Source organism: Oncorhynchus nerka, linkage group LG14, assembly GCF_034236695.1.
Source record: "Oncorhynchus nerka isolate Pitt River linkage group LG14, Oner_Uvic_2.0, whole genome shotgun sequence".
NCBI classification, from domain to species: domain Eukaryota; kingdom Metazoa; phylum Chordata; class Actinopteri; order Salmoniformes; family Salmonidae; genus Oncorhynchus; species Oncorhynchus nerka.
In genome coordinates this window covers 92,770,387-92,786,883 of record NC_088409.1, presented here as the reverse complement: position 1 = coordinate 92,786,883, position 16,497 = coordinate 92,770,387, and the positions used below count along the sequence as shown (strand labels likewise).

General features: G+C 48.5%; 1 protein-coding gene across 1 annotated transcript in view; it reads left to right on the top strand.

The window, feature by feature from the left end:
* zbbx (zinc finger, B-box domain containing) overlaps positions 1 to 16,497 on the top strand; it is a gene marked incomplete at its 3' end in the record, with an annotated part of 79,249 nt that overhangs the window by 39,576 nt on the left and 23,176 nt on the right. Inside the window, exons 8-10 of the mRNA XM_065027230.1 lie at positions 4,029 to 4,184; positions 4,283 to 4,493; positions 13,175 to 13,304. Coding sequence (XP_064883302.1) covers positions 4,029 to 4,184; positions 4,283 to 4,493; positions 13,175 to 13,304 — 497 coding nt within the window. The remainder of the gene's footprint in view (positions 1 to 4,028; positions 4,185 to 4,282; positions 4,494 to 13,174; positions 13,305 to 16,497) is intronic.

Sequence of the window (16,497 nt, the reverse complement as noted above, 5' to 3'; positions counted from 1 at the left end):
CTGCCATTTTTTTCCAACTGTTAAACGACGATGACATGCGGATCCTTTTATCTCCAAGATGCATATTTCCTACTAATGTTAAAGCATATTTCCTACTAATGTTAATGCATATTTCCTACTAATGTTAAAGCATATTTCCTACTAATGTTAAAGCATATTTCCTACTAATGTTAAAGCATATTTCCTACTAATGTTAAAGCATATTTCCTACTAATGTTAAAGCATATTTCCTACTAATGTTAATGCATATTTCCTACTAATGTTAAAGCATATTTCCTACTAATGTTAATGCATATTTCCTACTAATGTTAAAGCATATTTCCTACTAATGTTAATGCATATTTCCTACTAATGTTAAAGCATATTTCCTACTAATGTTAAAGCATATTTCCTACTAATGTTAATGCATATTTCCTACTAATGTTAAAGCATATTTCCTACTAATGTTAATGCATATTTCCTACTAATGTTAAAGCATATTTCCTACTAATGTTAAAGCATATTTCCTACTAATGTTAAAGCATATTTCCTACTAATGTTAATGCATATTTCCTACTAATGTTAATGCATATTTCCTACTAATGTTAATGCATATTTCCTACTAATGTTAAAGCATATTTCCTACTAATGTTAAAGCATATTTCCTACTAATGTTAAAGCATATTTCCTACTAATGTTAAAGCATATTTCCTACTAATGTTAAAGCATTGTTATTTGAGTTATTTACATGTATATTTTTCACTTTATGATGATGATCGGGACTTGTTAGTGGTCGTTTTGTGAAAACTATACTGTAATTTTTTGTAATGGATTTTAGGGAATTTTTTCTAAACCTTAACGATCCCAATGTTGTTTAAATGTCCACACCTATACTTTTGACATTAGGAGGATATTTGGATATAATAAACTAAAAAGAAACGTCCTATCATTGTCAACTGCGTTTATTTCCAGCAAACTTAACATGTGTAAATATTTGTATGAACATAACAAGATTCAACAACTGAGACAAAAGTTCCACAGACATGTGACTAACAGAAATGGAATAATGTGTCCCTGAACAAAGGGGGGGTCAAAATCAAAAGTAACTGTCAGTATCTGGTGTGGCCACCAGCTGCATTAAGTACTGCAGTTTACAGTGCCTTGCGAAAGTATTCGGCCCCCCTTGAACTTTGCGACATTTTGCCACATTTCAGGCTTCAAACATAAAGATATAAAACTGTATTTTTTTGTGAAGAATCAACAACAAGTGGGACACAATCATGAAGTGGAACGACATTTATTGGATATTTCAAACTTTTTTAACAAATCAAAAACTGAAAAATTGGGCGTGCAAAATTATTCAGCCCCCTTAAGTTAATACTTTGTAGCGCCACCTTTTGCTGCGATTACAGCTGATTACAGTCCCACTTGTTGTTGATTCTTCACAAAAAAATACAGTTTTATATCTTTATGTTTGAAGCCTGAAATGTGGCAAAAGGTCGCAAAGTTCAAGGGGGGCGAATACTTTCGCAAGGCACTGTATCTCCTCCTCATGGACTGCACCAGATTTGCCACTTCTTGCTGTGAGAGGTTACCCCACTCCCACCTGCATGTTCCAAGAAATGTATAGGGGGAATGGCCCTAGCCCTCCTATACAACAGGTCCCAGACGTGCTCAATGGGATTGATATCCGGGCTCTTCACTGGCCATGGCAGAACACTGACATTACTGTCTTGCAATAAATCACACACAGAACGAGCAGTATGGCTGGTGGCATTGTCATGCTGGAGGGTCCATGACGGACCCTCCACCTCCAAATCCATCCCGCTCCAGAGTACAGGCGTCGGTGTAACGCTCATTCCTTCAACGATAAACGCAAATCCGACCATCACCCCTGGTGAGACAAAACCGCAACTCCTCAGTGAAGAGCACTTTTTGCCAGTCCTGTCTTGTCCAGCGACGGTGGGTTTGTGCCCATAGTCGGCGATGTTGCCTGTGATGTCTGGTGAGGACCTGCCTTACAACAGGCCTACACACCCTCAGTCCAGCCTCTCTCAGCCTATTTCAGACAGTCTGAGCACTGATGGAGGGATTGTGCGTTCCTGGTATAACTCAGGCAGTTGTTGTTTCCACCCTGTACCTGTCCCACAGGTGTAATGTTCAGATGTACTGATCCTGTACAGGTGTTACACGTGGTCTGCCACTGCGAGGACCATCAGCTGTCCGTCCTGTCTCCCTGTAGCTGATCAGCTGTCCGTCCGGTCTCCCTGTAGCTGATCAGCTGTCCGTCCTGTCTCCCTGTAGCTGATCAGCTGTCCGTCCTGTCTCCCTGTAGCTGATCAGCTGTCCGTCCTGTCTCCCTGTAGCTGATCAGCTGTCCGTCCTGTCTCCCTGTAGCTGATCAGCGGTCCGTCCTGTCTCCCTGTAGCTGATCAGCTGTCCGTCCTGTCTCCCTGTAGCTGATCAGCTGTCCGTCCTGTCTCCCTGTAGCTGATCAGCTGTCCGTCCTGTCTCCCTGTAGCTGATCAGCTGTCCGTCCTGTCTCCCTGTAGCTGATCAGCTGTCCGTCCTGTCTCCCTGTAGCTGATCAGCTGTCCGTCCTGTCTCCCTGTAGCTGATCAGCGGTCCGTCCTGTCTCCCTGTAGCTGATCAGCGGTCCGTCCTGTCTCCCTGTAGCTGATCAGCTGTCCGTCCTGTCTCCCTGTAGCTGATCAGCTGTCCGTCCTGTCTCCCTGTAGCGCTGTTTTAGGTGTCTCACAGTACGGACATTGCAATTTATTGCCCTGGTACATCTGCAGTCCTCATGCCTCCTTGCAGCATGCCTAAGGCACGTTCACGCAGATGAGCAGGGACCTTGGGCATCTTTTTTTGGTGTTTTTCAGAGTCAGTAGAAAGGACTCTTTAGTGTCCTTAAGTGGATCATAACTGTGACCTTAATTGCCTACCGTCTGTAAGCTGTTAGTGTCTTAACGACCGTTCCACAGGTACATGTTCATGAATTGTTTGTTTAAACCCTTTACAATGAAGATCTGTGAAGTTATTTGGATTTTTACAAATTATCTTTGAAAAACAGGGTCTTGAAAAAGGGACGTTTCTTTTTTTGCTGAGTTTATATTCCTTATTCTCCTGCTTTCATTTCTTTCTCCTATTATATTACTCTATCTCTATCTCTAGCTATCCTCTCTCTACCTCCCTCCCTCCCTCCTTCTCTCCCTCCCTCCCTCCCTCTCTCCCTCCCTCCCTCCCTCCCCCTCCCAGTGAGGCCATTGCCTCAAGGACACAACATCGTTGCTAGAGATAGGTTAACCTGTGTGGTCACACTGGTGATTGATAGAAGGAATAATGGCCTTAGCCCCTGGCACAGAGAGAATCAATCAGACCCTGTTTTTAAGGCACACTCATAGAGGACGTTCATGTTTGATCCATATTTGATGTGTGGATTTTAATTTAAATAATGTAATTTGATGGTGGAAGTGATTTCCTGTTTCAGGGGTCAGGAGCATAATTTGTGAATGAGCCCATGTGCTTCATGGGTAATTATATACATGGTGAGTTGGGCAGCGTAGAATAGTGTGAATAGAACCGGTAGCCCTGAGCCATCTTCTCAGAGCCATGTTGTAGCAACAGGAGTAGTTGTAAAGATGTGTGTGTGTGTCACTCATCACTCCCCCTCTCCTCACAGACAGAGATCCAGACCTCGGTGAGCACGCTGGATGTTGTAGCAACAGGAGTAGTTGTAAAGATGTGTGTGTGTGTGTGTGTGTGTGTGTGTGTGTGTGTGTCACTCATCACTCCCCCTCTCCTCACAGACAGAGATCCAGACCTCGGTGAGCACGCTGGATGTTGTAGCAACAGGAGTAGTTGTAAAGATGTGTGTGTGTGTGTGTGTGTGTGTGTGTGTCACTCATCACTCCCCCTCTCTCCTTACAGACAGAGATCCAGACCTCGGTGAGCACGCTGGATGTTGTAGCAACAGGAGTAGTTGTAAAGATGTGTGTGTGTGTGTGTGTGTGTGTGTGTCACTCATCACTCCCCCTCTCTCCTCACAGACAGAGATCCAGACCTCGGTGAGCACTCTGGATGTTGTGAGTCACTTCCAGAGACAAGTTCAGATGGCTGGGAGAGGTGGAGGGGCGAGGGGGCCGGAGAGAAGGACCCAGGCCGCTCCCGCTGTTACACATACCCACAATGCACAGGGAAGCCAGGTGAGAGGTCATCAGGAGATAATGTCCTTAGCCAGGTTATTAAAAAAAGCTACCTTCCTCCTTTCTTAAAGTGATCATTGTGTTTCTCAATGTCACAGGTTTTAGTTGTGAATCCCTTCGGGGAGGAGGAAGAGGAGTTTGATGAACTGGAGGATGAAGAGGAGAAGGAGATGCAGACTACCTCACTGCTGGGAGGACAATATGATGAGGAGGAGTCAGCTCTCTCCTTTCAGGAGGCACTCAGGCAGTGGAGAGGAGAGAGAAGAGAGGGAGGAGATGCAATCTGGAGACCCTTCCAAGCACGGACAGGTATAACACGCACACGCGCACAGGCGCGCACACGCACACACGCGCACGCACACACACACGCACACGCGCACACACACACGCACACGCGCACACACGCACACACACGCACACACACGCACACACCATGCAATGACTAATGGTTTGCTTTCCAGACAGGGGAACGTAATAGAACTACACATCCACTCAGACAGCGATGGATGATTGGTAATAGTAGAAACTATAAAGGCAGACATACAGGCAGAAGTGCTCAACATATACCTGGCATCCTTCACCTGCCCACTCCTTTCTTTCTCTGTCTCTCCCTCGTTCTCTCCCTCATTCAGTGCTTGTATAACTCGTATTGTGAAATGTTTGTTTGGTCCACTCGTGTGACTAGTCTTCTCTGTCTCTTTCACTGCCCTGAAATGATAGAGCTACAGTACTGGGTCTCAGTCTGTGTCGATGTCCACCTCCTCTTCCTCCTCCTCCTCTTCTGTGTTGTGTTAAAAAGCAGTACAGTAGTGATGTTTGTGGTTGTTATGAGGAGAGGAAACACTGTAGAGGTACTGGTGCATACCGTATGTATCCCTGTGGTGAAACACTGTAGAGGTACTGCTACATACCGTATGTATCCCTGTGGTGAAACACTGTAGAGGTACTGGTGCATACCGTATGTATCCCTGTGGTGAAACACTGTAGAGGTACTGGTGCATACCGTATGTATCCCTGTGGTGAAACACTGTAGAGGTACTGGTGCATACCGTATGTATCCCTGTGGTGAAACACTGTAGAGGTACTGCTACATACCGTATGTATCCCTGTGGTGAAACACTGTAGAGGTACTGGTGCATACTGTATGTATCCCTGTGGTGAAACACTGTAGAGGTACTGGTGCATACCGTATGTATCCCTGTGGTGAAACACTGTAGAGGTACTGCTACATACCGTATGTATCCCTGTGGTGAAACACTGTAGAGGTACTGGTGCATACCGTATGTATCCCTGTGGTGAAACACTGTAGAGGTACTGGTGCATACTGTATGTATCCCTGTGGTGAAACACTGTAGAGGTACTGGTGCATACAGTATGTATCCCTGTGGTGAAACACTGTAGAGGTACTGGTGCATACAGTATGTATCCCTGTGGTGAAACACTGTAGAGGTACTGGTGCATACAGTATGTATCCCTGTGGTGAAACACTGTAGAGGTACTGGTGCAATTACAGTATGTATCCCTGTGGTGAAACACTGTAGAGGTACTGGTGCATACAGTATGTATCCCTGTGGTGAAACACTGTAGAGGTACTGGTGCATACCGTATTTATTCCTGTGGTGAAACACTGTAGAGGTACTGGTGCATACCGTATGTATCCCTGTGGTGAAACACTGTAGAGGTACTGGTGCATACCGTATGTATCCCTGTGGTGAAACACTGTAGAGGTACTGGTGCATACCGTATGTATCCCTGTGGTGAAACACTGTAGAGGTACTGGTGCATACAGTATGTATCCCTGTGGTGAAACACTGTAGAGGTACTGCTACATACAGTATGTATCCCTGTGGTGAAACACTGTAGAGGTACTGCTACATACCGTATGTATCCCTGTGGTGAAACACTGTAGAGGGTGTTGGGGCAGACAGTGAACTGTTTCAGTTACAGCGGTGTTGGGGCTGACAGTGGGACTGTTACAACGGTGTTGGGGCAGACAGTGGGACTGTTTCAGTTACAGCGGTGTTGGGGCAGACAGTGACACTGTTTCAGTTACAGCGGTGTTGGGGCAGACAGTGACACTGTTTCAGTTACAGCGGTGTTGGGGCAGACAGTGGGACTGTTTCAGTTACAGCGGTGTTGGGGCAGACAGTGGGACTGTTTCAGTTACAGCGGTGTTGGGGCTGACAGTGGGACTGTTTCAGTTACAACGGTGTTGGGGCTGACAGTGGGACTGTTTCAGTTACAACGGTGTTGGGGCAGACAGTGGGACTGTTTCAGTTGCAACGGTGTTGGGGCAGACAGTGGGACTGTTTCAGTTACAGCGGTGTTGGGGCTGACAGTGGGACTGTTTCAGTTACAGCGGTGTTGGGGCTGACAGTGTTTCAGTTACAGAGGTGTTGGGGCTGAGAGTGGGACTGTTTCAGTTACAACGGTGTTGGGGCAGACAGTGGGACTGTTTCAGTTACAACGGTGTTGGGGCTGACAGTGGGACTGTTTCAGTTACAGCGGTGTTGGGGCAGACAGTGTTTCAGTTACAGCGGTGTTGGGGCAGACAGTGGGACTGTTTCAGTTACAGCGGTGTTGGGGCAGACAGTGGGACTGTTTCAGTTACAACGGTGTTGGGGCTGACAGTGTTTCAGTTACAGCGGTGTTGGGGCAGACAGTGTTTCAGTTACAGCGGTGTTGGGGCTGACAGTGGGACTGTTTCAGTTACAACGGTGTTGGGGCTGACAGTGTTTCAGTTACAGCGGTGTTGGGGCAGACAGTGGGACTGTTTCAGTTACAACGGTGTTGGGGCTGACAGTGGGACTGTTTCAGTTACAACGGTGTTGGGGCTGACAGTGTTTCAGTTACAACTGTGTTGGGGCAGAGGATTCCATCTGTAAGGGATGGATAATGGTGATTAAAGACGAGGACTGGAGCTAATGTTTAGGACAGGAAGAGGATTAGAAGTGAAGGATGAAGACTAATGTCCATCTTGCGCTGGACTAAGTACCCCCCCCCTATGATCTCTTCAGGTCCTATAGAAAGTGCTTACAGCTGCAGAAAGGGATAAAGTCATGGTTGCTGCATATTGAGATAATTAGAGGAGGAGATAATGATAGTAGTGATAGGAGGGGTTCCACTACAGAGATAATGCTAGTAGGGATAGGAGGGGTTCCACTACAGAGATAATGCTAGTAGGGATAGGAGGGGTTCCACTACAGAGATAATGCTAGCAGTGATAGGAGGGGTTCCACTACAGAGATAATGCTAGGAGGGTTTCCACTAGAGATAATGCTAGCAGTGATAGGAGGGGTTCCACTACAGATATAATGCTAGTAGGGATAGGAGGGGTTCCACTACAGAGATAATGCTAGCAGTGATAGGAGGGGTTCCACTACAGAGATAATGCTAGGAGGGGTTCCACTACAGAGATAATGATAGTAGTGATAGGAGGGGTTCCACTACAGAGATAATGCTAGTAGGGATAGGAGGGGTTCCACTACAGAGATAATGCTAGCAGTGATAGGAGGGGTTCCACTACAGAGATAATGCTAGGAGGGGTTCCACTACAGAGATAATGCTAGCAGTGATAGGAGGGGTTCCACTATAGAGATAATGCTAGCAGTGATAGGAGAGGTTCCACTACAGAGATAATGATAGCAGTGTTGAGAGGGGTTCCACTATATAGATAATGATAGTAGTGATAAGAGGGGTTCCACTATAGAGATAATGCTAGCAGTGATAGGAGAGGTTCCACTATAGAGATAATGATCCACTATAGAGATAATGATAGCAGTGATAGGAGGGGTTCCACTATAGAGATAATGATTGCAGTGATAGGAGAGGTTCCACTATAGAGATAATGCTAGCAGTGATAGATGTTCCACTATAGAGATAATGATAGTAGTGATAGGAGGGGTTCCACTACAGAGATAATGATAGTAGTGTTGAGATGGGTTCCACTATAGAGATAATGATAGTAGTGATAAGAGAGGTTCCACTATAGAGATAATGCTAGCAGTGATAGGAGAGGTTCCACTACAGAGATAATGATAGCAGTGTTGAGAGGGGTTCCACTATAGAGATAATGATTGCAGTGATAGGAGAGGTTCCACTATAGAGATAATGATGGCCGTGTTGGGAGGGGTTCCACTATAGAGATAATGATAGCAGTGATAGGAGGGGTTCCACTATATAGATAATGATTGCAGTGATAGGAGGGGTTCCACTATATAGATAATGATTGCAGTGATAGGAGGGGTTCCACTATATAGATAATGATTGCAGTGATAGGAGAGGTTCCACTATAGAGATAATGATAGTAGTGATAGGAGGGGTTCCACTATAGAAATAATGATTGCAGTGATAGGAGAGGTTCCACTATAGAGATAATGATAGCAGTGATAGGAGGGGTTCCACTATAGAGATAATGATTGCAGTGATAGGAGGGGTTCCACTATATAGATAATGATTGCAGTGATAGGAGAGGTTCCACTATAGAGATAATGATAGTAGTGATAAGAGAGGTTCCACTATATAGATAATGATTGCAGTGATAGGAGAGGTTCCACTATAGAGATAATGATAGTAGTGATAAGAGAGGTTCCACTATAGAGATAATGATAGCAGTGATAGGAGGGGTTCCACTATAGAAATAATGATTGCAGTGATAGGAGAGGTTCCACTATATAGATAATGATTGCAGTGATAGGAGGGGTTCCACTATAGAGATAATGATTGCAGTGATAGGAGGGGTTCCACTTTAGAAATAATGATTGCAGTGATAGGAGGGGTTCCACTATATAGATAATGATTGCAGTGATAGGAGGGGTTCCACTATAGAGATAATGATTGCAGTGATAGGAGGGGTTCCACTATAGAGATAATGATAGCAGTGTTGGGAGGTGTTAGCTGGCTTCCAGGTTGATTTATTTATTTATTTCACCTTTATTTAACCAGGTAGGCCAGTTGAGAACAAGTTCTCATTTACAACTGCGACTTGGCCAAAATAAAGCAAAGCAAACAAACAACAACACAGAGATACACATGGAGTAAAACAAACATACAGTCAATAATGCAGTTGAAGAATATCTATATACAGGCAATATAGGCAATAAATAGGCCATGGTGGCGAAGTAAATACAAAATACCAATTAGACACTAGAGTGATTGATGTGCAGAAGATGAATGTGCAGGTAGAGATACTTGGGTGCAAAGGATCAAGATAAACAAATAAATACAGTATGGGGATGAGGTAGTTGGATGGGCTATTTACAGATGAGCTACAGTATGTACAGGTGCAGTGATCTGTGAGCTGCTCTGACAGCTGGTGCTTAAGTTAGTGAGGGAGATATGAGTCTCCAGCTTCAGTGATTTTTGCAGTTCGTTCCAGTCATTTGCAGCAGAGAACTGGAAGGAAAGGCGGCCAAAGGAGGAATTAGCTTTGGGGATGACCAGTGAGATATACCTGCTGGAGCGTGTGCTATGGGTGGGTGTTGCTATGGTGACCAGAGAGATATACCTGCTGGAGCGTGTGCTATGGGTGGGTGTTGCTATGGTGACTAGTGAGATATACCTGCTGGAGCGTGTGCTATGGGTGGGTGTTGCTATGGTGACCAGAGAGATATACCTGCTGGAGCGTGTGCTATGGGTGGGTGTTGCTATGGTGACCAGTGAGATATACCTGCTGGAGCGTGTGCCTCATTTCTTTTGTCAACCCATTGCCAGGGAAACCTAATGTAAAGCTGTCATTACACCAAATGTGTCCAGAGTAGTGCCATAACATGTCTGTTTCTCCTTCTCCCTCTGTCCACCCCTTCTCCCTCTGTCCACTCCTTCTCCCTCTGTCCTCTCCTTCTCCCTCTGTCCACTCCTTCTCCCTCTGTCCTCTCCTTCTCCCTCTGTCCACTCCTTCTCCCTCTGTCCTCTCCTTCTCCCTCTGTCCACTCCTTCTCCCTCTGTCCTCTCCTTCTCCCTCTGTCCACCCCTTCTCCCTCTGTCCACTCCTTCTCCCTCTGTCCTCTCCTTCTCCCTCTGTCCACTCCTTCTCCCTCTGTCCACCCCTTCTCCCTCTGTCCACTCCTTCTCCCTCTGTCTCTCCTTCTCCCTCTGTCCACTCCTTCTCCCTCTGTACACTCCTTCTCCCTCTGTCTCCCCTTCTCCCTCTGTCTCTCCTTCTCCCTCTGTCTCTCCTTCTCCCTCTGTCTCTCCTTCTCCCTCTGTCCACCCCTTCTCCCTCTGTCTCTCCTTCTCCCTCTCTCTCCTTCTCCCTCTGTCCTCTCCTTCTCCCTCTCTCTCCTTCTCCCTCTCTCTCCTTCTCCCTCTGTCTACCCCTTCTCCCTCTGTCTTCTCCTTCTCCCTCTGTCTTCTCCTTCTCCCTCTGTCTCTCCTTCTCCCTCTGTCTCTCCTTCTCCCTCTGTCTCTCCTTCTCCCTCTGTCCTCTCCTTCTCCCTCTGTCCTCTCCTTCTCCCTCTCTCTCCTTCTCCCTTTGTCTCTCCTTCTCCCTCTGTCCACCCCTTCTCCCTCTGTCTCTCCTTCTCCCTCTGTCTCTCCTTCTCCCTCTGTCCTCTCCTTCTCCCTCTCTCTCTCCTTCTCCCTCTCTCTCTCCTTCTCCCTCTGTCTCTCCTTCTCCCTCTGTCTCTCCTTCTCCCTCTGTCTCTCCTTCTCCCTCTGTCCTCTCCTTCTCCCTCTGTCCTCTCCTTCTCCCTCTCTCTCCTTCTCCCTCTGTCTCTCCTTCTCCCTCTGTCCACTCCTTCTCCCTTTGTCTCTCCTTCTCCCTCTGTCCACCCCTTCTCCCTCTGTCTCTCCTTCTCCCTCTGTCTCCCCTTCTCCCTCTGTCCACTCCTTCTCCCTCTGTCCTCTCCTTCTCCCTCTGTCCTCTCCTTCTCCCTCTGTCTCTCCTTCTCCCTCTGTCCTCTCCTTCTCCCTCTGTCCTCTCCTTCTCCCTCTGTCTCTCCTTCTCCCTCTGTCTCTCCTTCTCCCTCTGTCTCTCCTTCTCCCTTTGTCTCTCCTTCTCCCTCTGTCTCTCCTTCTCCCTTTGTCTCTCCTTCTCCCTCTCTCTCCTTCTCCCTCTGTCCTCTCCTTCTCCCTCTCTCTCCTTCTCCCTCTGTCTCTCCTTCTCCCTCTGTCCACTCCTTCTCCCTCTGTCCTCTCCTTCTCCCTCTGTCTCTCCTTCTCCCTCTGTCTCTCCTTCTCCCTCTGTCTCTCCTTCTCCCTCTCTCTCCTTCTCCCTCTGTCTACCCCTTCTCCCTCTGTCTCTCCTTCTCCCTCTCTCTCCTTCTCCTCTCTCTCCTTCTCCCTCTCTCTCCTTCTCCCTCTCTCTCCTTCTCCCTCTGTCCACTCCTTCTCCCTCTGTCTCTCCTTCTCCCTCTGTCCACTCCTTCTCCCTCTGTCCACTCCTTCTCCCTCTGTCTCCCCTTCTCCCTCTGTCTCCCCTTCTCCCTCTGTCTCCCCTTCTCCCTCTGTCTCTCCTTCTCCCTCTGTCTCTCCTTCTCCCTCTGTCTCTCCTTCTCCCTTTGTCTCTCCTTCTCCCTCTGTCCACCCCTTCTCCCTCTGTCTCTCCTTCTCCCTCTGTCCTCTCCTTCTCCCTCTGTCTCTCCTTCTCCCTTTGTCTCTCCTTCTCCCTCTGTCCACCCCTTCTCCCTCTGTCTCTCCTTCTCCCTCTGTCTCTCCTTCTCCCTCTGTCCTCTCTCCTTCTCCCTCTGTCTCTCCTTCTCCCTCTGTCCTCTCCTTCTCCCTCTGTCCTCTCCTTCTCCCTCTCTCTCCTTCTCCCTCTGTCTCTCCTTCTCCCTCTGTCCACTCCTTCTCCCTCTGTCCACTCCTTCTCCCTCTGTCTCTCCTTCTCCCTCTGTCTCCCCTTCTCCATCTGTCACTCCTTCTCCCTCTGTCCACTCCTTCTCCCTCTGTCCACTCCTTCTCCCTCTGTCTCCCCTTCTCCCTCTGTCTCTCCTTCTCCCTCTGTCTCTCCTTCTCCCTTTGTCTCTCCTTCTCCCTCTGTCCACCCCTTCTCCCTCTGTCTCCCCTTCTCCCTCTGTCTCCCCTTCTCCCTCTGTCTCCCCTTCTCCCTCTGTCTCCCCTTCTCCCTCTGTCCACTCCTTCTCCCTCTGTCCCTCCTTCTCCCTCTGTCCACTCCTTCTCCCTCTGTCCACTCCTTCTCCCTCTGTCTCTCCTTCTCCCTCTGTCTCTCCTTCTCCCTCTGTCTCTCCTTCTCCCTCTGTCTCTCCTTCTCCCTTTGTCTCTCCTTCTCCCTCTGTCCTCTCCTTCTCCCTCTGTCCTCTCCTTCTCCCTCTGTCTCTCCTTCTCCCTTTGTCTCTCCTTCTCCCTCTGTCCACCCCTCCCTCTGTCTCTCCTTCTCCCTCTGTCCTCTCCTTCTCCCTCTGTCTCTCCTTCTCCCTCTGTCCTCTCCTTCTCCCTCTCTCTCCTTCTCCCTCTGTCTCTCCTTCTCCCTCTGTCCACTCCTTCTCCCTCTGTCCTCTCCTTCTCCCTCTGTCTCTCCTTCTCCCTCTGTCTCTCCTTCTCCCTCTGTCCTCTCCTTCTCCCTCTGTCTCTCCTTCTCCCTCTGTCTCTCCTTCTCCCTCTGTCCTCTCCTTCTCCCTCTGTCTCTCCTTCTCCCTCTGTCCTCTCCTTCTCCCTCTGTCCTCTCCTTCTCCCTCTGTCTCTCCTTCTCCCTCTGTCCTCTCCTTCTCCCTCTGTCTACTCCTTCTCCCTCTGTCCACTCCTTCTCCCTCTGTCCACTCCTTCTCCCTCTGTCCACTCCTTCTCCCTCTGTCCACTCCTTCTCCCTCTGTCTCTCCTTCTCCCTCTGTCCACTCCTTCTCCCTTTGTCTCTCCTTCTCCCTCTGTCTACTCCTTCTCCCTCTGTCTCTCCTTCTCCCTCTGTCTACTCCTTCTCCCTCTGTCTCTCCTTCTCCCTCTGTCTACTCCTTCTCCCTCTGTCCACTCTTTCTCTCCTTCCCCTTCTCTAAATCTCCCTCCTCTCTTTTCTTTAACCCTCTCTCTCCGTGTAGTATCAGTGGAAGTGATGGGGACCCAGTCAGACCTGAGTGACAGTGGGGCTGAGAGAGGACCAGTGAAGGTGGAGTTCACCCAACACAGTCTCAGTTACATGGACAGACTTCTCATCAAGAGACACCGCAGGTGAGAGAGAGAGAGAGTGAGAGAGAGAGAGAGAGACTGGAGAGAGAGAGACTGGAGAGAGAGAGACTGGAGAGAGAGAGAGAGAGAGAGAGAGAGAGAGAGAGAGAGAGAGAGAGAGAGAGAGAGAGAGAGAGAGAGAGACTAGAGAGAGAGAGAGAGAGAGAGAGAGAGACTGGAGAGAGAGAGACTAGAGAGAGAGAGACTAGAGAGAGAGAGACTGGAGAGAGAGAGACAGAGACCGACCAGGGGTGACAGTGAAGTGCGGCACTGTCCAAAGTGTTAACTTATCTCATTTCAACACAGTGGATCTCATTTCAACACAGTGGATCTCATTTCAGCACAGTGGATCTCATTTTAACAAAGTAGATCTCATTTCAGCCAAGTGGATCTCATTTTAACACAGTGGATCTCATTTCAACACAGTGGGATCTCATTTCAACACAGTGGATCTCATTTCAACACAGTGGATCTCATTTCAACACAGTGGGATCTCATTTCAACACAGTGGGATCTCATTTCAACACAGTGGATCTCATTTCAACACAGTGGATCTCATTTCAGCACAGTGGATCTCATTTTAACACAGTGGATCTCATTTCAGCCAAGTGGATCTCATTTCAACACAGTGGATCTCATTTCAGCACAGTGGATCTCATTTTAACACAGTGGATCTCATTTCAGCCAAGTGGATCTCATTTTAACACAGTGGATCTCATTTCAACGCAGTGGGATGTCATTTCAACACAGTGGATCTCATTTCGGGGCGGCAGCGTAGCCTAGTGGTTAGAGCGTTGGACTAGTAACCGGAAGGTTGCGAGTTCAAACCCCCGAGCTGACAAGGTACAAATCTGTCGTTCTGCCCCTGAACAGGCAGTTAACCCACTGTTCCCAGGCCGTCATTGAAAATAAGAATTTGTTCTTAACTGACTTGCCTGGTTAAATAAAGGTAAAAAAAAAAAAAAAAAAATTCAACACAGTGGATCTCATTTCAACACAGTGGATCTCATTTCAACACAGTGGATCTCATTTCAACACAGTGGATCTCGTCAGCTTCAGCACTAACTTTATGATCACACACACACACACACACACACACTCACACTCACACACCTACACACACACACACACAATACAGTACACTGAGGCACAGTTGGAGAAACACAGGCACATGTGCAGACACACCCAGTCACATACGGCTCCAACAGGACCCAGGCAGAGAGAGCCTTTATGTTCTCATTACCATCTCCCAGTATGGTTCATGTTTAATACGCATGAAGCAGAAAAACTGGCAAACCTCTGGAGCCAACAACCTCATGATGAAAAAGAGAACTTAGTATCAGGTCACTCACTCACTCACTCACTCACTCACTCACTCACACACACACACACACACACACACATACACACCATCTTGGCTGTCTATCAAATGTGATGATGGCCATGCTCTGGGAGGAGAGCTGCTGCCATTTGATGTGTCTGTGGAGGCCAATGCTGCTGGCTGGCTGAGAGGATTATCAAGTTCTATGGTTGCCATGGTTCTAATGAAATTCTATGGTTGCCATGCCTCTAAGGTCTCCTCTCGTGGAGGGGCAGGATTGTAAAGCTATTACATTGAACACCTTTTGACCAGCACTGATTTCAGCTGAGTTGTTTCTGGAGTGGACTAGCCATAAGTCCTCTGCTCCTTTCTCTTCAGAGGCAATCTCTGCTGCCTGTGTTGGGACCGCTGTAGCATTATGGGGGAGGAAGGGAGTGAGGAACAGGGGGAGGCGGAGTTAGAGGGTGTAGTAGCAGAGGGGGAGGAGAGATGGGAGGCAGAGCTAGAGGGTGTAGTAGCAGAGGGGGAGGCAGAGCTAGAGGGTGTAGAGCAGAGACTGGAGGAGAGGGGGAGGCAGAGCTAGAGGGTGTAGTAGTAGGGGGAGGCATAGCTAGAGGGTGTAGTAGTAGAGGGGAGGAGAGGAGGAGGCAGAGCTAGAGGTGTAGTAATAGAGGGGGAGAAAGAGCTAGAGGGTGTAGTAGTAGAGGGGAGGAGAGGGGGAGGCAGAGCTAGAGGGTGTAGTAGTAGAGGGTGGAGGAGAGGGGAGGCAGAGCTAGGGGCTGTAGTAGTAGAGGGGGAGGAGGGGGAGGGAGAGCTAGAGGGTGTAGTAGTAGAGGGGGAGGAGAGGGGGAGGCAGAGCTAGGGGTTGTAGTAGTATAGGGGGGAGGCAGAGCTAGAGGGTGTAGTAGTAGAGGGGGATGAGGGGGAGGCAGAGCTAGAGGGTGAAGTAGTAGAGGGGGAGGCAGAGCTAGAGGGTGTAGTAGTAGAGGGGAGGCAGAGCTAGAGGGTGTAGTAGTAGAGGGGACGCAGAGCTAGAGGGTGAAGTAGTAGAGGGGGGGAGGCAGAGCTAGAGGGTGTAGTAGTAGAGGGGGGAGGAGGGGGAGGCAGAGCTAGAGGGTGTAGTAGCAGAGGGGGAGGCAGAGCTAGAGGGTGTAGTAGTAGAGGGGAGGCAGAGCTAGAGGGTGTAGTAGTAGAGGGGGAGGAGAGAGGGAGGCAGAGCTAGGGGTGTAGTAGTAGAGGGGGAGGCAGAGCTAGAGGGTGTAGTAGTAGAGGGGGAGGAGGGGGAGGCAGAGCTAGAGGGTGTAGTAGTTGAGGGAGGCAGAGCTAGAGGGTGTAGTAGTAGAGGGGGAGGCAGAGCTAGAGGGTGTAGTAGTAGAGGGGGACGCAGAGCTAGAGGGTGTAGTAGTAGAGGGGAAGCAGAGCTAGGGGTGTAGTAGTAGAGGGGAGGCAGAGCTAGAGGTGTAGTAGTAGAGGGGGGAGAGGGGAGGCAGAGCTAGGGGTGTAGTAGTAGAGGGGAGGCAGAGCTAGAGGGTGTAGTAGTAGAGGGGGAGGAGAGGAGGGTACAGGGAATATAATGAGGGAGAGATGAGGAGAGGAGGGTACAGGGAATTTTGAGAGGGAGAGCAATTATTAACTGCAGAGTAAACATATGCTCTATTGGATTTAAACCATGGTGTTGTTGGAAATCCTTCACCCAGTCCAACCCTGTGGAACACCTTGGCCTGGCTCTCTGGCAGTAGGCCTGGAATGGGATGAGTTTGGAAGAGAGGGGAGACGAGGGAGAGTCGAGGGAGATCTATCTATCTATCTGTCTGTCTGTCTGTCTGTCTGTCTGTCTGTCTTGTCTGTCTGTCTGTCTGTCTGTCTGTCTGTCTG